The sequence below is a fragment of the Schistocerca gregaria genome, chromosome 7 (assembly GCF_023897955.1).
Source record: "Schistocerca gregaria isolate iqSchGreg1 chromosome 7, iqSchGreg1.2, whole genome shotgun sequence".
Classification (NCBI taxonomy): Eukaryota; Metazoa; Arthropoda; class Insecta; order Orthoptera; family Acrididae; genus Schistocerca; species Schistocerca gregaria.
In genome coordinates this window covers 314,705,624-314,729,156 of record NC_064926.1, presented here as the reverse complement: position 1 = coordinate 314,729,156, position 23,533 = coordinate 314,705,624, and the positions used below count along the sequence as shown (strand labels likewise).

Here is a 23,533-nt window from a genome sequence, read left to right as displayed (position 1 = left end):
GCTGCCTGATCCTTACCAGATAGGACTGACGGAGTACATCGAAAAAGTTCAAAGAATGGCAGCAAGTTTTGTATTATCGCGAAATATGGAAGGGAGTGTCACAGAATTGATAAGTATTTAGGCTGGGCGTCATTAAAAGAAAGGCGTTTTCCGTTACGACGGGACCTTATCTCGAAATTCCAATTCTCCTCAGAATGCGAAAATATTTTGTTGACACCGACCTACATAGGGAGAAACGATCACCACGATAAAATCAGGGAAATCAGAGCTCGTAAGGAAAGATATAGATGTTCGTTCTTTCCGCACGCTATGCGAGATTGGAATGATAGACAATTGTGAAGGTGGTTCGATGAACCCTCTGCCAGGCATTTAAAGTGATTTGCACATTGTCCATGTAGACGTAGATGTAGATGTAGACCATATTGTAAATACATAAATGATGCATGTCATAATTTCGCCTGTTGTACTGTGATTAATAACGGCTACCTAGCACTCTTACATACACTACTGGCCATTAAAATTGCTACACCAAGAAGAAATGCAGATGATAAACGGGTATTCATTGGACAAATACAGGGTGAGTCACCTAACGTTACCGCTGGATGTATTTCGTAAACCACATCAAATACTGACGAACTGAGGAGAGGGGCTAGTGTAATTGTTTAATACAAACAATACAAAAGTGCGCGAAAGTATGTATTTTAACAGAAATCTACGTTTTTTTGATGGAACCCCGTTAGTTTTGTTAGCACATCTGAACATATAAACAAATACGTAATCAGTGCCCCTTGTTGCATTGTAAAATGTTAATTACATCCGTAGTATTGTAACCTAAAGTTGACACTTGAGTACCACTCCTCCGCTGTTCGATCTCGTGTATCGGAGAGCACTGCAACATACATCGAGTTTCTACAGAATGATCTGCCAACGTTGCTCGAAAATGTCCCACTGGAAACGCGTCGACGTATGTGGTATCAGCATGATGGTGCACCTGCACATTCCGCAATTAGCACTAGGCTGACCCTTGACAGAATGTTCGACGGGCGTTTCATAGGACGTGGAGGACGCATAAATTGGCCAGCCCGTTGTCCTGATCTTACACTTCTGGACTTCTTTCAGTGGGTTACGTTAAAGGAGAATGTGTACCGTGATGTGCCTACAACCCCAGAGGATATGAAACAACGTATTGTGGCAGCCTGCGGCGACATTACACCAGATGTACTACGGCGGGTACGACATTCATTACGCCAGAGAATGCAATTGTGTGCAGCAAATAATGGCCACCACATTGAACATCTATTGGCCTGACATGTCGGGACACACTCTATTCCACTCCGTAATTGAAAACGGAAACCACGTGTGTACGTGTACCTCAGCCCTCATGGTAATGTACATGTGCGTCAGTGAAGAAGACCAATAAAAAGGTGTTAGCATGTGGACGTAATATATTGTTCCAGTCTCTTCTGTACCTAAGGTCCATCACCGTTCCCTTTGGATCCCTACGTAATTCGGTGCTCTCCGAAACACACGATCGAACAGCGGAGGAGTGGTACTCAAGCGTCAACTTTAGGTTACAATATTTCCGGATGTAATTAACATTTTACAATGCAACAAACGGCACTGATTACGTATTTGTTTATATGTTCAGATGTGCTAACAAAACTAACGGGGTTCCATTTAAAAAACGTAGGTTTGTGTTAAAAACATACTTCTGTGCATTTTTGTATGGTTTGTATTAAACAATTACACTAGCCCCTCTCCTCATTTCGTCAGTATTTGATGTGGTTTACGAAATGTATCCAGCGGTAACGTTAGGTGACTCACCCTGTATATTATACTAGAACTGACATGTGATTACATTTTCACGCATTTTGGATGCATAGATCTGAGAAATCAGTACCCAGAACAACCACCTCTGGCCGTAATAACGGCCTTGATACGCTGGGGCATTGAGTCAAACAGAGCTTGGATGGCGTGTACAGGTACAGCTGCCCATGCAGTTTCAACACGATACCACAGTTCATCAAGAGTAGTGACTGGCGTATTGTGAAGAGCCAGTTGCTCGGCCACCATTGACCAGACGTTTTCAATTGGTGAGAGACCTGGAAAATGTGCTGGTCAGGGCAGCAGTCGAACATGTTGTGTATCCAGAAAGGCCTGTACAGGACCTGCAACACGCGGTCGTGCATTATCCTGCTGAAATGTAGGGTTTCGGAGGGATCGAATGAAGGGTAGAGCCACGGGTCGTAACACATCTGAAATGTAACGTCCACTGTTCAAAGTGTCGTCAATGCGAACAAGAGGTGACCGAGACGTGTAACCAATGGCATCCTATACCATCACGCCGGGTGATACGCCAGTATGGCGATGATGAATACACGCTTCCAATGTGAGTTCACCGCGATGTCGCCAAACACGGATGCGACCATCATGATGCTGTAAACAGAACCTGGATTCACCCGAAAAAATGACGTTTTGCCATTCGTGCACCCAGGTTCTTCGTTGAGTACATCATCGCAGGCGCTCCTGAAGCGTCAAGGGTAACCGCAGCCATGGTCTCCGAACTGATAGTCCCTGCTGTTGCAAACGTCGTCGAACTGTTCGTGCAGATGGTTGTTGTCTTGCAAACGTCCCCATCTGTTGACTCTGGGATCGAGACGTGGCTGCACGATCCGTTACAGCCATGGGGATAAGATGCCTGTCAACTCGACTGCTGGTGATACGAGGCCGTTGGGATCCAGCACCGCGATCCGTATTACCCTCATGAACCCACCGATTCCATATTCTGCTAACAGTCATTGGATCTCGACCAACGCGAGCAGCAATGACGCGCTACGATAAACCACAATCGCGATAGGCTACAATCCGACCTTTATCAAAGTCGGAAACGTGATGGTACGCATTTCTCCTCCTTACACTAGGCATCACAACAACGTTTCACCAAGCAACGCCGGTCAACTGCTGTTTGTGTATGAGAAATGGGTTGGAAACTTTCCTTAGTCAGCACGTTGTAGGTGTCGCCACCGGCGCGAACCTTGTGTGAATGCTCTGAAAAGCTAATCATTTGCATATCAGAGCATCTTCTTCCTGTAGGTTAAATTTCGCGTCTGTAGCACGTCATCTGTGTGGTGTAGCAATTTTAATGGCCAGTAGTGTAGACAGCCGTGAGCAGAGGCTAAACACACTCCTAACTAAAAATGAATCTTATATTACAAAAACGAATAAATGTTTCATCGTCTATGTGTTCCTGTAGAGTGCTTCTGTAAGAGCGTGCAAAAATTCAACGGAGCATAAAGGATGTTCCACTGAACAATTTGAGATAGGGAACCTGTGGACTGAGAAGTCAGCTTAAGGAGATGATAAATTCACATTACTGTGTACTTTTTTATTACATTAATTGCAGCTTACTGCAAATACCTTCACTGACGCAATGAATGTACCATTTGTACTGCATCTTACAGAATGTATTGAAACTGACGGTTATCAACCTCAGTGCAATCATGAAACCGGCGAACAAGTTTCTGACGCACCTGACAAATATCCTTATGTGTTTCGAATCATTTCACAGGCAGCTACAGTTCTGGCAATTAATTCCATCTCCGTATTTACTGAGGTCTCATGCGTAACTGACTTTAGATATCCCCACAGGAAATAATCAAGGAGATTCAGCTCAGGTGACCTTCGTAGGCCGTAGAATATGCCCCACCCCTTTCAATCCAGCGACCAGGAAATACTGTACAAGTAATGCTCCATCGTATTGTACTGTAACTCTCTGAATAGCACTAAGTAATGAAAGGGTCTCTCATTGATTCGTAGTACGTTCTGTCATGGGACAATGTAAATACGATGCAACCTTATGACAAGTAAAGTAACCAAAACCTGGATCATGACTTCCTGGTAATCTGGCTCGTCCTCCTTGTTTCCTTAAAGGGAATAAAGAATTTACATGTAAATAAACAGCATAATATGTGTAAACTTGTACGCATTGTTGTTGTGGTCTTCAGTCCTGAGACTGGTTTGATGCAGCTCTCCATGCTACTCTATCCTGTGCAAGCTTCGTCATCTCCCAGTACCTACTGCAACCTACATCCTTCTGAATCTGCTTGGTGTATTCATCTCTTGGTCTCTCTCTACGATTTTTACCCTCCACACTGCCCTCCAACACTAAATTGGCGATCCTTGATGCCTCAGAACGTGTCCTACCAACCGATCCCTTCTTCTCGTCAAGTTGTGCCACAAACTTCTCTTCTCCCCAATACTATTCAATACTTCCTCATTAGTTACGCGATCTACCCATCTAATCTTCAGCATTCTTCTGTAGCACCACATTTCGAAAGCTTCTATTCTCGTCTTGTCCAAACTATTTATCGTCCATGTTTCACTTCCATACATGGCTACACTCCATACAAATACTTTCAGAAACGACTCCCTGACACTTAAATCTATACTCGATGTTAACAAATTTCTCTTCTTCAGAAACGTTTTCCTTGCCATTGCCAGTCTACATTTTTTATCCTCTCTACTTCGACCATCATCAGTTATTTTTCTCCCCAAATACCAAAACTCCTTTACTACTTAAGTGTCTCATTTCCTAATCTAATTCCCTCAGCATCACCCGACTTAATTCGAGTACATTCCATTATCCTCGTTTTGCTTTTGTTGATGTTCATCTTATATACTTCTCTCAAGACACTGTCCATTCCATTCAACTGCTCTTCCAAGTCCTTTGTTGTCTCTGACAGAATTACAATGTCATCAGCGAACGTCAAAGTTTTTATTTCTTATCCATGGACTTTAATACCTACTCCGAATTTTTCTTTTGTTTCCTTTACTGCTTGCTCAATATACAAATTGAATAACATTGGTAAGAGGCTACAACCCTGTCTCACTCCTTTCCCAACCACTGCTTCCCTTTCATGCCCCTCGACCCTTATGACTGCCATCTGGTTTCTGTACAAATTGTAAATAGCCTTTCGCTCCCTGTATTTCACACCTGTCACCTTCAGAATTTGAAAGAGAGTATTCCAGTCAACATTGTCAAAAGCTTTCTCTAAGTCTACAAATGCTAGAAATGTAGGTTTGCCTTTCCTTAATCTTTCTTCTAAGATAAGTCGTAAGGTCAGTATTGCCTCACGTGTTCCAGTATTTCTACGGAATCCAAACTGATCTTCCCCCAGGTCGGCTTCTACTTGTTTTTCCATTCGTCTGTAAAGAATTCGTGTTAGTATTTTGCAGCTGTGGTTTATTAAACTGATAGTTTGGTAATTTTCACATCTGTCAACACCTGTTTTCTTTGGGATTGGAATTATTATATTCTTCTTGAAGTCTGAGGGTATTTCGCCTCACCAGATGGTAGAGTTTTGTGAGGGCTGGCTCTCCCAAGGCCGTCAGTAGTTCCAATGGAATGTTGTCTACTCCGGGGGCATTGTTTCGACTCAGGTCTTTCAGTGCTCTGTCAAACTCTTCACGCAGTATCGTATCTCCCATTTCATCTTCGTCTACATCGTCTTCCATTTCCATAATATTGTCCTCAAGTACATAGCCCTTGTATAGACCCTCTATATTCTCCTTCCACCTTTCTGCTTTCCCTTCTTTGCTTAGAACTGGGATTCCATCTGAGCTCTTGGTGTTCATACAAGTGGTTCTCTTATCTCCAAAGGTCTCTTTAATTTTCCTGTAGGCAGTATCTATCTTACCCCTAGTGAGATAAGCCCCTACATCCTTACTTTGTCCTCTAGCCATCCCTGCTTAGCCATTTTGCACTTCCTATCGATCTCATTTTTGAGACGTTTGTATTCCTTTTTGCTTGCTTCATTTATTGCATATTTGTATTTTCTCCTTTCATCGATTAAATTCAATATTTCTTCTGTTACCCAAGGATTTCTACTAGCCCTGTTCTTTTCACCTACTTGATCCTCTGCTGCCTTCACTATTTCATCCCTCAAAGCTACCCATTCATCTTCTACTGTGTTTCTTTCCCCCATTCCTGTCAATTGATCCCTTATGCATTCCCTGAAACTCTGTATAACCTCTTGTTCTTTCAGTTTATCCAGGTCCCATCTCCTTAAATTCCCACATTTTTGCAATTTCTTCAGTTTTATCTACAGGTCATAAGCAATAGATTGTGGTCAGAGTCCACATCTGCCCCTGGAAATGTCTTACAATTTAAAACCTGGTTCCTAAATCTCTGTCTTACCATTATATAATCTATCTGATACCTTTTAGTATCTCCAGGGTTCTTCCATGTATACAACTTTCTTTCATGATTCTTAAACCAAATGTTAGCTATGATTAAGTTGTGCTCTGTGCAAAATTCTACGAAGCGGCTTCCTCTTTCATTTCTTAGCCCCAATAGATATCTACCTACTACATTTCCTTCTCTCCCTTTCCCTACACTCGAATTCCAGTCACCCATGACTATTAAATTTTCATCTCCCTTCGCTATCTGAACAGTTTCTTTTATTTCATCATACATTTCTTTAATTTCTTCGTCATCTGCAGAGCTAGTTGGCATATAAACTTGTACTACTGTAGTAGGTGTGGGCTTAATATCTATCTTGGACACAATAATGCGTTACTATGCTGTTTGTAGTAGCTTACCCGCATTCCTATTTTCCTATTCATTATTAAACCTACTCCTGCATTACCCATATTTGGTTTTGTGTTTATAACCCTGTAGTCACCTGACCAGAAGTCTTGTTCCTCTTGCCACCGAACTTCACTAATTCCCAATATATCTAACTTTAACCTATCCATTTCCCTTTTTAAATATTCTAACCTACCTGCCCGATTAAGTGATCTGACATTCCACGCTCCGATCCGTAGAACGCCAGTTTTCTTTCTCCTGATAACGACATCCTCTTGAGCAGTCCCCGCCCGGAGATCCGAATGGGGGACTATTTTACCTCCGGAATATTTTACCCAAGAGGACGCCATCATCATTTAATCATACAGTAAAGCTGCATGCCCTCTGGAAAAATTACGGCCGTAGTTTCCCCTTGCAATTAGCCGTTCGCAGTACCAGCACAGCAAGGCCGTTTTGGTTATTGTTACAAGGCCAAGTCAGTCAATCATCCAGACTGTTGCCCTTGCAACTACTGAAAAGGCTGCTGCCCCTTTTCAGGAACCACACGTTTGTCTGGCCTCTCAACAGATACCCCTCCGTTGTGGTTGCATCTACGGTACGGCTATCTGTATCGCTGAGCCACGCATGCCTCCCCACCAACGACAAGGTCCATGGTTCATGCGGGGTGGGGGGAGGGGCTTAGCCATAACTGGCAGAATTAGCAGCACACCAACCGCTGGAATGGAAGCCATGCTGGATATGCCTCCACTTCAACCTTGGGTTAAGATGGAGGCAGCAGCTGGGGCATACAGACTTAAAACTGGCCAAAACTGAGTCTCATTCGGATATCCAGAATCAAACACTAGCATAGTGAGTGAGGTAAATATAGGTATGGCTGGAGAAATGCCTGCCGACTATATAATAACTCCCAACTGCTTCGACAACCCTTACAACATAGTAATTGGAAGTAGGGAGCAGTGGGAGAAAACAGTTCGACACCGTACGAGGGACATTGTTTGTTCACCGATGGGTCGAAACAGATCAAGGCGTTGGGGCAGGGTTGTACGGGGTTCAGCCAAGACTGGAGAGCAGCATCTCTCTAGGGAAACTTGCCTCTGTATTCCAAGCCGAAATTTCTGCAGTCAGGGCATGTGTGGAGAAGAATATGAGTAGGTGCTACAGCCAGGCAGCCCTGAAATAATTGGAAGCACCTGCAACAAGATCTAAGATTGTTGCAGATTGCCACAGGGTTCTGGTGGATCTAGGGAGAAGCAATAGGGGGTACCTAGTGTGGGTCCCAGGCGATTCCGGCATTTGTCGCAATGAACAAGCTGACAGATTGGCTAGGATGGGAGCAACAACTCCATTTAATGGACCGGAACCTGTCTTGACAGTCACCAAGGCTATGATCAAATTAGAACTACGGAACTGGCTTAGGAAACAGCACGTAGGATATTGGGCCAAGGTCCATAAACAAAAACATAGTAAGGTAATGATGCCCAAGCCATGTTTTAAAAGAAGCTCTGTAATCCTGGGATTGAACAGGAAAGAGATCAAACTCATGACTGTACTGATGACCGGCCATGGGAAATTCAAAAAAACACCTGCACACAATGGGTATAATCGAAGAGGACCCTAAATGTAGGATCTGTGATGAAGGTGAAGAAAGTGCATCACACCTCATCTTTGAATGCATGGCATTGGAGAGTAAAAGATGCAGAATCTTCGGGACAACTTGACCTGAAGAAATTGTGTCTAACAAAAAACTGGTAGAGGGTTCAAATGGTTCAAATGGCTCTGAGCACTATGGGACTTAACATCTGTGGTCATCAGTCCCCTAGAACTTAGAAGTACTTAAACCTAACTAACCTAAGGACATCACACACATCCATGCCCGAGGCGGGATTCGAACCTGCGACCGTAGCAGTCGCGCGGTTCCGGACTGAGCACCTAGAACCGCTAGACCACCGCGGCCGGCCCTGGTAGAGTGACTCCTTGCACTATTTAATGGCACTGGTTGGCTTTACTAGATATACAGGGAGCGATAGCGCACAGTAAACCTAGTTTCGGTGCGGGCAGAGGCGGGCTAGACCTAAGCTGTTTTAGCTCTCGTGTTAAAGTCAATCAATCAATAAACATCTACTACCACTAGGGGATGAAAAGAGGTGAGAAGTAAAAATGTTTTGACAACAATCTATTGGTATTTCTTTCTGTATTTAGCTGACTTGGAATATTTTAGAAGTATGAAGTGGAAACCATATTACTCGGTGCGTCTACCAGGTCGTGAGAATGAGGTCTGCAGCCAGCCAGTAATTTTAACCATATGTTTTGTGAAGAAAGATCACGACACATGGCCGACTATCACAGTTACATTTAACACACTCCCTCTCCGTCTCTGGAGTCGCATGGAATAAAAAAGTGGTGAACCAGAAAGTTTCCTCAGGACTCAGAAGAAATTGCAGTAAAAAATTCGCTACTGACGTATATAAAATACACGAAGACATATGTGTGAAGCGCGAAATGTAGAATAATATATGAAGGGTGAATGTCCTTTCTAAAAACCTCGAAAAGTTCCTGATCACAATAATACTTAAATTACAACACGATAATCTAATAAACAGTCGAACGGAAATAAGCTATATGTTATATGTGGTGTTCAGAAAGAGTCTGAAAAGCTTGGAAGGTTGTTGCAAGTTGTGATGAGAAACATTTGTTAAGAAAAAAAATCGAACGTTTGCGCCGTTGCCGAGATAATTAGCACGGAAGGTGACCAATCAGACCACAGCGCGCGCTAATTCAAGCAGCCCGCCAGAGGTAGTATTGCCCTAGGTGTCCTTCGTGTGATTTTCTTAAACTTTACAAGACAGCGATACAAAAATTGGGCATGGGACGGTAGTCCAAAGGCTAAACAGTCTTGTACGCTATCATCTACGTTACGAGAACAACTGACCCTAATTATACTGCCGGTTGCTTGAATTTGCACGCGCAACGGCCTGATGAGCTAACGTCAATGCTAATAAACTAGGACATGGCGCAACGCATAATTTTTTTTTCTTAACAGTTATTTATCAGCACAAACTAACCTGTAATATCCTTACAAGTTTTTCAGATTGTTTCTGACCACTGCGTTCAAAGCCTACGTCCGTCTGAACGTTTATTAGGGTATATTCGGATACAGCATTAGTATCGTCCTGCTGGACGCAGCCACATCGTTTAAATATCTGGGCGTAACGTTACAAAACGATATGCAACGGAACGAGAATGTGAGGTTTGTGGTAGGGAACGCAAATGGTCGACTTTCATTTATTGGGAGAATTTTAGAAAAGTGCAGTTCTTCTGTAAGGGAGACTGGGTATACGACGTTTGTGCGACCTGTTCTTGAGTGTTGCTCTAGTGTTTGGTATTCGTACCAGGTCGTATTAAGGGGAGACATCAAAGCATTTCAGAGCCAGACTGCTACATTTGCTACTGGTACGTTCGAACAATACGCAAGTTTTATGAGGATGCTTAGATAAAAACGAGAATCCCTGGAAGGAAGGCGGCGTTGTTTACGAGGAACACTATTGAGAAAATTTAAAAAACCGGCATTTGAAACTGACTGCGTTACGATTCTGCTGACTCCTACATAAACTACACCTAAGAGCCACAAAGAAAAGATACGAAAAATTAGGACTCATACGGAGGCATACAGACAATCGTTTTCCCCCCTTCTCTTTTCTAATGGGGCAGGAAAGGAAATGATTAGTAGTCGTACGGGGTCCCATCCGCCATGCGCCGAAAGGAGGAGTGCGGAGTATCGAAGTAGACGTAGGTGTAGATCGAGTAAAAATCTGAAGTAAATCGGTCATGAACTTTTCGAGATTTTTTCACTTCAGTTGTGTATGATTCATTACAATTTCGTGTATCCCATACCTTGTAAACCGGGAAGTTGCAACGGAACCTGTACAGAAAACTGGAATAGAGATCATCATAAACATCATTTTCGCCCTATCTATTGCTCATGAAAACCACACATTGCTTGTTGTACCACCATACAGCGAGACCTTCAGAGGTGATGGTCGAGACTGCTGTACACAACGGTACCTCTAATACCCAGTAGCACGTCCTCTTGCATTCATGCAAGCCTGTATTCGTCGCGGCATACTATCCACAATTTCGTCAAGGCTCTGCTGGTACAGATTGTCCCACTCCTCAACAGCGATTCGGTGTAGATCCCTCAGAGTGGTTGGTGGGTCACGTCGACCATAAACAGCCCTTTTCAATCTATCCCAGACATGTTCGATAGGGTTAATGTCTGGAGCACATGCTGGCCACTCTAGTCGCGCGATGTCGTTATCCTGAAGGAAGTCATTCACAAGGTGTGCACGATGGGGCGCGAATTGCCGTCCATGAAGACGAATGCCTCGCCAATATGCTGCCGATAGGGTTGCTCTATCGCTCGGAGGATGGCATTCGCGTGTGGTACACTCATTACGGCACCTTCCATGACCACCAGCGGCCTACGTTGGCCCCACATAATGCCACCCCAAGACATCATGGGACCTCCTCCTCGATGCACTCGCTTGGCAGTATGCCTACGGCTTTGAGCTAGACCGAGTTGGTTCCAAACACGTTTCCGACGATTGTCTGGTTGAAGTCATATGTGACAGTCATCGGTGGAGAGAATGTGAAGCCAATTCTGAGCAGTCCATTCGGCATGTTGTTGGGCCCATCTGTACCGCGCTGCATGGTGTCGTGGTTGCAAAGATGGAGGTCGCCATGGACGTCGTTAGTGAAGTTGCGCATCATGCGCCATATTGGGCACAGTTTGAGTCATAACACAACATCCTGTGGCTGTACGAAAAGTATTATTCAACAAGGTGGCGTTGCTGTCGGGGCTCTTCCGAGCCATAATCCGCAGTTAGCGGTCATCCACTGCAGTACTAGTTAGCCCTTGGGCGGCCTGAGCAAGGCATCTCCTCCATGTCTGAACCACATCGCTTTGGTTCACTCCGAGACATCTGGACACTTCCCTTGTTGCGAGCTCTTCCTGGCACAAAGTGACAATCCGGACGCTATCAAACCATGGTTTCACCATCTAGGCATAGTTGAACTACAGACAACACGAGCCGTGAACCTCCTTCTGGTGGAATGACTGGAACTGATCGGCTGCCGGACCCCATCCGCCTAATAGGCGCTGCTCATGCATGGTTGTCTACATCTTTGGGCCGGTTTAGTGACATCGCTGAACCGTCGAAGGGACTCTGTCTGTGATACAATATCCAAAGTCAACGTCTACCTTCAGGACTTCTGGGAACTAGAGTGATGCAAATATTTTTTTGATCTGTGTATTTAGCAGTTGCGAAGTGTTCCCAGGTTCTCTAGTTGATACGGGGTGAATGTTAAGCCGACAAGCTATAGGGACGGATTCCTGACTAGAAATGGAGGTAGAAAGGTCCTATGAACATCTGGCCGGAAATGGACTGTGTGCGTGCAACGAGAACAAATCGTCCTGGAACACAATACGAAACACAATATAGACCACGTCACAACACATGTTCAAAGCGATCTCTGTGGCACACAGCCCACGTCTTCACTCGCCGCGTCATGGGTTACCGCACTCTTTCGCATGTTTTGGCCTCTCTCCGGGTAGCGGAGAGAGGCTTCGTGATCACGCCGTTGAAGGAACTGATAGTCCTTGCACCCGTTGCAGCTCATAGGGATAGTAGCGATTGTCTTGCAGGATGCACATAATCATACTTTACCTTACACCACACTGGCCATTTGCCTGTAGCTTGTACTAGGTTTCGTCTCAATATGCTGTAGAATCCAATCCTCAAAATCTAGGCGGCTCTCTCCAGTCGGAAGTTCGAGTCCTACCTCGGACGTGGGTGTGTGTGTTGTCCTTAGCGTAAGTTAGTTTAAGTTAGATTAAGTACTGTTTAAGTTTAGGAACGGATGGCCTGAGCACTTTGATCCCATAAGATCTTACCACAAATTTCCAAAATTTCTCAAAATCTGATGTACACACAGTCCGTCACCTCTCGGCACGTTCGTCTGTCTGAAAGTACCCATGATCACACAAAGGCCCCAAACTGGCTTGGAATGTTGTGTGATGCGGTTAGTGTCTGTGGGAAAACTTGTTTTGCTGTAGCCGTGCTGGCTCTTTACCATTTCCCTCTGCTTGGTCGAACACAAAACACTGTCTCGTCTTGTTCTCGATATGAATACTGGACCATTTTGCTGCTTACAGTACGCTTGGCTAATCACACAGCATGCAACACACAAGGAACACATGGCACGCGGTTAGAGCAACGTACAGTCGTGGACAAAACGAGCGAGACCCCTCGCCTTTTAGTTATGCTGATCCGCACAGCTTTAAAGTCTGCTACACAGCATAATAGGTAAGTGCTACCAACGTACTATGCACAGCTTTAAAGTCTGCTACACAGCATAATAGGTAAGTGCTACCAACGTACTATGCACAGGCGTGAAATTGACAAACTATCCGAACTTTGTCAGACTGTTTTCAGTCATGTATAAGACTACATTAATGCTGATTAATGTGTTAAACACAACACGTAAATATAAGAAATAAATGAAAGAAGAAATGCTAATTAGTATGAACTGTACCAATAAAAATGAATTTCAGCTTATCGAGATAACATAACTGTTTTAGTAAGACAAAGTACCCCAGATCGTTACGAATTCAGCCGCGAAATGGCCTGTGTCAACGTTCAGACCAGTCATACTGGATTACCGTTGCTGACCTACAATGAAAGTGCGCAAATTTAGCAATGCGTGAAGATTCATAGCGAAATTCAGTTAAAAATCATTCAGTGTCACACTTAAGGCAATTCAGTTATTGACAGAAGCGGAAAAAGTAGGCAGTAACAAGTATGAAATTCTACAAGTGTTTCATATTGACATTCACAGGGCGCTGGTACAGAATAAAGATAGCAAGAAAACGTATTGAGGGCGCGAGGATTTCTTAAAGTTGCTTTACTGATAGTCTATTTGTCTCCATCGAGATTAGAACCGAAAACAAACCAGAGCTCCCTTGCAGTAGCAGACACCTTTCACTACGCTAGCAGGCAACACAGGCAAACAGTCCTCTATTATTACCCCAGACATGTATAAGCCGGCAGTTTCGCAATGAAAATGGCAAAATGATCTGCAGTTTCTGTTGCATAGAGCTTTCTGGACTCTAAAACATGAATTTTCTACCTTTATGTCGCCGCTTATGTTACAATTCCTTCAGGATGTTTATCGAAATAACAAAATACTATTATTAGCGATTAAATTTAGTGGGATAATTCTGCACCACTCCAGGAAATAAGCGGCTACACAGCTGCCAAACGTATTCTACAATGTTTCGAATTCTCCATTAGACTCGCCACAGCCAGAAAATTTTCATTAGCCGATGTGTTTCTTAAGCTAGCTAGCAATGGGAATGCTCGTACTTCTAAAACGCGGTGACATTAATACTGGGATGTGAATTACTACGTGTTTCTTCTTTCATTTATGTCTTATATTTACGTGTTGCGTTTGACACACTAAGCACCATTAGTATAGTCTTACACATGATTGAAAAAAGTCTGACAGAGTTCAGATGGTTTATCAATTTCACGCCTGTGCATAGTATGTTGGTAGCACTTCGTCGCCTTGCCTGTTATGATGTGTTACAGACTTTAAAGCTGTGCGGATCAGTATAACGACAAGGCGAGGGGTCTCGCTCGTTTTGTCCTCGACTGTACATTCGTCGGCGAAATCTATGGTGGCAACGATATATTTCCGGACACATGTTCATAGGACTTTTTTACCTCCATTTCCGGCCAGGAATGCGACCATGCAGTTTGGCGGTGTTTTAATGCTTAATGATAAGAAGAGAGGTACACTTATAGCCATACGCATTGTCAACTCGCATACCCTGGTATTTTTCTGAAAATAATCGACATCTAAAAAAGAAACTAACAATGAAACAGTTTTGAGCTTGTGTAAGCGCAGACATGGCCGTTGATAGCCTGACACGACTAGAAATGTAAGACATAAGCTGGAAAAGAGAACTCACGGGAGGCCAGGAATATCACCCCAGGGCAGGCTGTAGCAGAAGGTAATGGCGAAGGCGGCGCCAGAAGCGGCGAACACAATGGCCAACAGCAGAACGCGGCCAGCACGCCGCCACTTGTACAGTGCCCATAGCAGCAACGGTGATGCCCAGAACAGCTGCATGTCCACCGCCAGGTACCACGTGTGGTCCATGCACTGCACACAAAGACGAAAGCTACTGTGGCGTGTGAAGGGCTATAATATGCAACCGCTGACACAAAATAACAGCTAGAAACACATGCACGTTGTGATCGCTGGATAGTTCCATTCTAGAACTGGGATTTATAATCAGCTATTTGGCTGCTGGTTATTACGTAATCAGTCAGTGTAAACAGTGAGCTGTTAGTGATTTTCACTTGGTCAATTAGTAGTATCTTCGTTGCGGACTTTTGTAAACTTGGTGATTTTCTTGTAAGGTTAGGAGGTATCTTTTATTATTTATTCTAACTATGTTGACTGGAATACTCTCTTTCAAATTTTGGAGGTGGTAGGGGTAAAATACAGGGAGCGAAAGACTATTTACAATTTGTACAGAAAGCAGATGGCAGTTATAAGAGTCGAGGGGTATGAAAGGGAAGCAGTGGTTGCGAAGGGACTGAGACAGGGTTGTAGCCTATCCCGGAAGTTACTCAATCTGTGAGTAGGTATTAAAATCCATGGAGAAGAAATAAAAACTTTGAGGTTTGCCGATGACATTGTAATTCTGCCAGAGTCAGCAAAGTACTTGGAAGAGCAGTTGAAGAGAATGGACAGTGTCTTGAAAGGAGGATATAAGATGAACATCAACAAAAGCAAAACGAGGATAATGGAATGTAGTCGAATTAAGTCGGGTGATTCTGAGGAAATTAGATTAGGAAATGAGACACTTAAAGTAGTAAAGGAGTTTTGCTATTTGGGGAGCAAAATAACTGATGATGTTAGAAGTAGAGAGGATATAAAATGTAGACTGGCAATGGCAAGGAAAACGTTTCTGAAGAAGAAAAGGTTGTTAACATCGAGTATAGATTTATGTATCAGGAAGTCGTTTCTGAAAGTATTTGTTTGGAGTGTAGCCATGTATGGAAGTGAGACGTGGACATTAAATAGTTTCGACAAGAAGAGAATAAAAGCTTTCGAAATTTGGTGCTACAGAAGAATGCTGAAGGTTAGCTGGGTTGATTACATAACTAATGAGGAGGTATTGAGTAGAATTGGGGAGAAGTGGAGCTTGTGGCACAACTTGACTAGAAGAAGGGATCGATTGGTAGGACATGTCCTGAGGCATCAAGGGATCACCAATTTAGTACTGGAGGGCAAGGTGGAGGTAAAAAAATCGTAGAGGGAGACCAAGAGATGAATACACTAAGCAGATTCAGAAGGATGTAGGGTGCAGTAGGTACTGGGAGATGAAGAAGCTTGCACAGGATAGAGTAGCATCGAGAGCTGCATCATTGCAGTCTCAGGACTGAAGACCACAACAACATTTTCATGTCTTTCTCTCTTGTAATAGGTTTGGTATTATTTCCTCTTAAATGTTTCGCAAAATTTGAGTGGCTTGTCCCATATTTCCATACTGTGATATGTTCTTTGTACCTGGTGCGGAATATTCTGCTAGTTTGGCCCACATAATGTCTTCCATTACATGTGTTGCATTGCAGTTGGTATATTCCTGTTTTCTGGTAGATGTCTGTGTCTTTTGTTATTTTTGAAATGTACTTTTGGATTGGTCTGTCTGTTTTGAATGCTACATTTATGCGTTGCCTTTTGAAAACATTTGATATTTAGTGTGTGAGTTTGTGCTTGTAATTCATTGTGTATTATCTTACATCTTCTTTCTTGTTTTCATGTAGTCTTCGTGTAATTGTTGTCCTGTTACTGTGTGTGCTTCTTTGTGTGGTGTTTTGCTGTGCAGTTGTATTTGGCCAAGTATGTGAATGCTCTTCCATGTTCTGTGTATCTAAACTGAAATTTACGCTTGTTTGTATAGTATAAATTGAGTTACTGTCTTGACATATCAGCTTATTAATACCAAATGTGTTGTTTATTTATTATTTATGAATTTATTTCTGAATAATATCCAGATATACTGCTATGGAAGTTGTTTATACTTTATCTCATTCACAATGAGTCCATTTTGGCAAATTGCCATCGTCAGGTGCTCTGTAAATACATAGATAAGCGATGGTCTTGATATAATGATTTTGTAACTATGATATGAGTATTTGTAATATATAACTAGGTGTTTTACCTTACACGTAACATTGTTGCTGTCATATCCTGTCTGTTTTGGAATTGTTACTTTGTCCCAGGTGTAGAGGGGAGGTGTATATAAGATGTTACTTGTTTTCCAAATACGCTACTTTCCTGACAGTTGGATGACAGTATTAGTGGGGCAAGGTTCATACGAGGGCGCACTGCATTGATGCCAAATTTATTCAAGATGGCAGCGATGACGTCATCCAAGATGACAGCATGTAGACTTGGCAACAGCACATGACGCCATCCGAAATGGCGGCTTTTGGCGGGAAAATAGGTCAATTGTGCTATGTCCACTAACCTAACCACAGCAAAAAATGGCGGGAAGTTTGAATTTTGGCGGAAAAATAGACCAATTGTGCTATGTCCACTAACCTTAACCTCCAGAAGAAGAAATTCATTGTCATTTATTATCATTCATTATCATTTATTATTATTCATTATTATTTATTATTATTATTATTATTTATTATTATAGGTCTACCTCCACTAGAAAACTCCGCCAAATTCCAACACGATAATGTCTCGAAAACTGTAGTTCTATTTAATATAATCCATTACGGAGTCGAGGTAGTAGTTGTCGTTATACTGGTTGTCACTGTTAGCATTCAACCGCGATTCTTATACACATATTTTAACAACGCGATTCAAGAGACAATGCTCTCATCATCAGGTTGGAAAGTCTATGTCATAAAATTAAACGGACTAAAAACACAAAATACCATCACAAGTAGTTGGGAAGTTCATAGAGTAAAGCAGAATTAAAAGTATATTGGACTGTGGGTCCTCGTCTTACACTGAAGTTGTTGGCACAAGTCTATGGCCGTCCCATAGCTACCAAATATGCTGTCGCACTGCGCTGGCTCGGGAGTTGTTGTGGACTGACGTGCTAGGTGCTGTGGCGTGGTTACAGCCGTGTGCTTGACGGTAACGCTATGCTATTGGGCGCCTGATTTCCTTATTGCATTGGTCTGCCATCGTTAGCCTCTCGCAACTCCGTCAGTGACATGCTACGAGTTTAAAGTCGCATACCTGCCCTAAAATAATTCTAAAAACCCGCTAAGAATCTCATTTCTTTAAAATTATCTTGTGCATTTAGAATATTGCTTTGTTTCTTTTCATAGATAGCTATCTCGAATTCCTCTAGTAAATCAAGTTTTCTCCTCGGAGCTGAATCACACAACGGTCGGCCGTTCCCTGCTACACTTTTGGCGCCAAGGCTGTTTTCCTGGTCACGTTCAAACCTGTCGATGCTGAACCGCTCAACGTCAACAACGTGTTGTTGTGCGAGCGAGAACGCAGATGTACACTTTTGGCGCCAAAGTTTACTCGACTGTGGAATTCGCCATGACTGTATAACAGCACGTTTTGTTGTCACTAGAACGCTCGCTAACTGACTCTCCCTCAAGTGCTTGTTATAACTGTACATTTGCTGCGCCGCCGCCCCGCTTACATCACACACCCTCAATACACGAGACGTACTTAGTCTTCTGTAAATACCTAAGTACTTAATTCCATTTCGGTTTTAATCATATTAAATAATTCAATTTACAATTTCATATACGTATGCAAAGGTGTTCAACTACCTAATTTCAACTACTTTTCGAGGACCAGACAGCCACCTCTTCCTAGGAACCAGCGCCGAGTTTGAATTCCGGCAGTAAAGAAAGGTCACTTCCGCTTTCTCTACCAACCTAACAAAATTGTTGGAAAGAAAGGGCACTTGTACTAAACTCAGCCACCGAACCGCCACTTCCTCCTAGGAACCAGCGCCAAGTTTGAAATCTGCCAGTAAACAAAGCTCACTTGCGCCTCCACCACTAACCTAAGAAAACTGTTGCAAACGAAGCTCAGAACCACTAAACTAAGCCACCAGCACTCAACCACTTCCTACACGTTACAGGTAAATGGACACACCCTGCACTAGGCCAATGGATGGAGGAACAGCTTTACTTTATTTAGGAATGGAGTATTTGAATTCACTGACATGTTCCACGCCATACAGACCTGCAAAACACCCCTACATAACTCATTGCCGGCCGCGGTGGTCTCGCGGTTCTAGGCGCGCAGTTCGGAACCGCGCGACTGCTACGCTCGCAGGTTCGAATCCTGCCTCGGGCATGGATGTGTGTGATGTCCTTAGGTTAGTTGGGTTTACGTAGTTCTAAGTTCTAGGGGACTAATGACCACAGCAGTTGAGTCCCATAGTGCTCAGAGCCATTTGAACCATTTGAACTATAACTCATTTATAATGCTCTAGACACACGCTTGCTAATTGTAAAAAGTTTAAAAGTAACTCATAGCACAGCCTACAGACATGTGAACCACTCGTAAATAATGCAAAACATTTACGTCCAAATAGCCAAACAACTTCTAATTTTCGGAAATAATTTCAGTCCATACGCTGATGGAAGGTGGAAAGAGTGTACTTTATTTATTTGGGACATATATTTTTTAAACTTTTGCATCTCATAGGTTTCGATATGTAAGGCTGACATTAGGCAGGTTCTGAACTCCAGTAATCCACTACACGTGGCAACACAACCACACCAACCTAGATATACATCGCAATCCAGACCTCTAACTCCTCTACAGATAAATTTGTCCAGTTATTTGTTGACTCACTCACAGTTTGACCAGATTGCTGTTTTTGCGCAAAAAACACTCAGACTGCGCTGTGCTGCTCGGGGAAGTAAGGAAGGACTGCACTCTATTTATTTGGAGCCCTTTTATTTAGTCGTGGAGTATATTTGTCACAAAACACCCGCGCTGATCCGACTGTGGTTTCTGACACATGCTACAAACACGTAAACAACTCCTAATTTTGCCACACAATAGCAAACAGCTCTTAAATAATGCAGTACACAATATCAGCAGACGAGTTCTGTACTCATACACTCTCCAAATAAAGCACTGCATAGTGCACAGACACGCCCGCAATATAGTGCAACAGACGCGCCCAAACACCCCCAGCTGCCAAACCGACCAAAAGTCTCTGCTCGGCTTCCCCCAAACATGACCTCAACACAGTCGCATTCGCGCCTAACGCTGGAGTAATTGATATCGCCTATGCGCATTAGATCACGCTCCAAAGCAGGTCGTGCGCTCGTGTGGTCGGCTGGGAAGGGGGTTCCAGAGTCTCCAGCCAAGTTCAGCTTCCGAGCGCTCGTGACAGCCGACCAGAAAGGGCACTCTCCTCTGACACATGTGAAAGCTACATTGTTCTTCTCATGTATACCGACGGCGTATCAGGTCTGGACCTGCCTTCACGTCTATTGTCAGAATAGCTCATAGCTCGTTGACACACGCGATTAACGCAGACGAGAAAACATTCACTACTCACACGCAACCGACATGGTGACGGAATACCAATCAGTCTGATCTGCGTTGCAGACGCGTGTAATCATTGAGAACACTCTATTTATTTTTTCGAACAACTTATTTAACCATACAGTATATCTATCACACTATCACAAAATACCCACCCACATGTGCCATGGGCCATGTTGCACAGCCCACAGACACGCACCCAATCATAATTTCAGTACACACTATAGCAAACTGCTACTAAATAATTCATCACACAGATGTGTAAATACGCTCAGTACTCGTAAACTATCCTAATAACGCATAGCGGAGCCTGCAGATCCGATCGCAAAATAACTCAGCAGACGTGCGCAGGTACCCCCCACTCCGCAAGCTGCCCACAGGATCGTGAAGTCACCCATCCGTCTGATTTCAGACCTCGCACAGCCCCTGCTCGGCTTCCGCAAGCGTGTGTTGGCGCGGTCAAAGCGCTCGTCAGCGGTCAAAGCACACACATACGTCCGTCCAGGACCGCCATCCGTCACAATCCCGAGCCGCGACCACCGAACGCGGGTGAAAGTCAACTTTATATCAACGTAGCATAATTCCAAAGCGCAGCCTCCGTACGCTAGACACATCATAGCAGCATATGTCTTTACCTCCTATGACACAGTGGCACACTGTGCATTGCTCCTGACACGACATTAAACGGCCTTTTAACTAAACATAACTACACATTCCTGGTATCACGTCGTCCCGTGACCAACCATCTAAAACCTTATTCTTACTTTCCAAAATTTCTAAAAAAAAACTAATTTACACCTCCCACCACACCTAATCTCACATCCGTCCCACCATCAACATATGCAAACGTCCTCAACCCTATCTTGACACTCATGTATCACCCCACAAACCATGTCCACCAATCAATTTACCATTCTCATCCCCTCTTTACGAATTACAAAGGAAGCCTCTATCTAAACACCAATCAACCCATCTTTCTCGCACTTTCAACAGTAAAATTAATTTTACACACACCCAGAAATACCAAACGCAATTAAAGACTCATACTTTTACACAGAGCATCAAGTACATACGACACTCACACCAATATTCAAAACCTGGTCCATATTTACCACCTCCACATTTAATTAAATATTATGACCATTGCTTTAACATTCTGCCAGCGCTCTGTTTGTACCTTTTTTCCGCTCTTAACTGTTGTCACTAACGGTCGAATATCACTATCTACAGATTTTATAAATTTCCACATAAAAAAAATCTCGCCCTGCCGTTTAGAGTCTCCTATATCCGAACACATAGCATCATTCAACTATCACTTGCTCTTATCTAATAACTCATCCACCAGGTCTGGGAGCATGGTTACCTCTTTCCTTCTTATTTTCTTTCTTTCTTTCAGCAGCAGACACATATTTTTTTTTTTTTTTTTTTTTTTTTTTTTTTTTTTTTTTACAGTTGTATCTAAATTGCGCGATCAACTTAACATCGCCATTCCCGAAACATATCTTCAAATACGTAAACACTCTTACTCAATTACACAGCGTTCCCGCTGAGGACATGACCTTTAATATTACAGTTCTTAATCCAATAGCCACCGAAACAAGTACTAAATGCTCAAACTAATCCTATAGCGCCTTACAAAGCGAGTGTCCGCGAGCCGCCGGCGGCATGTCAAAGCCACATACCTGTCCATGTAACCAGCCTTCCACTCCGGCCCAGGACCAGCTAGCTGAAGTGGGCTCTCCCTGTACCTGACTCCAGCCATTTTCTAACAACATACAGTGCACAAATGGATTTCTGAATATTGCAGATCTCTATCTCCCCTTTGCATCTCCAACATGACATGTAAACAGTGTCTCCCACAGCCAGCGAACCCGACGTCATTCACCCTTCGCTGACAATTTGCACTCACAAATCTTAAACACGCGCATATATAAAACCATATTCACTCCTGCCAAAACTCACTTAATAATAAAAAAAGCATTTTCCCTTTCTCAGCATAGATGAGTATGCTTTTATCCTCACCCATCTGATCTCTACAATTTAAGACGGAGAAAGACATATCTATTACATTCTGCAACCTGTCTATAAATGGAACGATGTCAGTTACTAGAATAGGACCTTGTATTGATCATTCGCCAGAAATGCGCCCAATTTTATATGCCTCAAACTTGGTGCAAGTACAACAGATCCTCAATACCCTATCATCTTTATCCTCCATCCCCCCCCCCCCCCCCCCCGAATGACTCAGAGTGCAACTATCCAAGAACTCCTAACAGTTCACCAAATCCAACACCTCAAACTACAAATGCCTGTATGAACAATATCACATTAAATATACACACACGCTACAGAGACCCCTTTAAAGTTTGATCTCCCATACTCTAAGCGAATGAGAAGCTGCCTCTAGCCCTTGTTCAAACAGTGTTTTCTAACACGCTTTTGCACACTGCGGAGCATTTAGTCTTTCTGCCATGACTTCAAAGTCAGTGTCTGATTCTAAACAGACATTAACACCGGCTGATGCACGGCCTCTCACAGGAAACCATACCTTGCACCTTGTAAATCATATTATTAAAGTCGTAAGCATGACATTGAACGGTTTTAAATAAAGGACAGCCACAACACAAGGAAACGAGAAGAGCCTGGTGGCGTTGTAGCGACTTCCCTCGAGAGTGATTGACCACCTCTATATTTAAATTCACATGTCGCAGTGACCGAATAGTTTATAACTCTGCGTTCCATTTCTAGTGATTGGTCATTTTTCACACAAGTATGGGATCACCGTTTTCGGTGCTAGCAACCCCGGAAGTTGCGTTCCATCAACCAAACTTTGTCCCCCAACTCAAGCAAGCATTGTCAGTCAATCATTATGTCGTACCCAATACACACATGCGATGGATAAGACACCACCGATCTACTGTAGTATTATCTATCACAGCTGATATCGCGAAAAATTTTGCAGTAAGTCCAACATTGGCCAATCATGTGACAGCTTGTTTTCTTAATTTCAGTATCATCGCTAAACCATACATCCTCTACTTTGCAAGTATCATTGCGAACATTCATAGATGACTGCTCAGCACGTCCAGTCACACTTAATTCTCGAACACATAAAGACGATCAAATTATACCAGACAACGCTATACATATTTCTAAGACCTCGCGCATATTACTCGATCAGTCTCTCTGCGTATGGCGGTCACAGAGCTATCTAGTCCTCTTACGTTAAAAGACCATCCTCACCTCGGCATTGACCAACCTACCCCGCAACATCGCTACCCAGTTATTCCTCAACCGAGCAGACGAATACAGCTA

The 23,533-nt window shown here is 43.3% G+C and overlaps 1 protein-coding gene across 1 annotated transcript in view; it reads right to left on the bottom strand.

Moving 5' to 3' along the window:
• LOC126281802 (nose resistant to fluoxetine protein 6-like) overlaps positions 1–23,533 on the bottom strand; it is a 252,843-nt gene that overhangs the window by 115,996 nt on the left and 113,314 nt on the right. Inside the window, exon 7 of the mRNA XM_049981017.1 lies at positions 14,616–14,809. Coding sequence (XP_049836974.1) covers positions 14,616–14,809 — 194 coding nt within the window. The remainder of the gene's footprint in view (positions 1–14,615; positions 14,810–23,533) is intronic.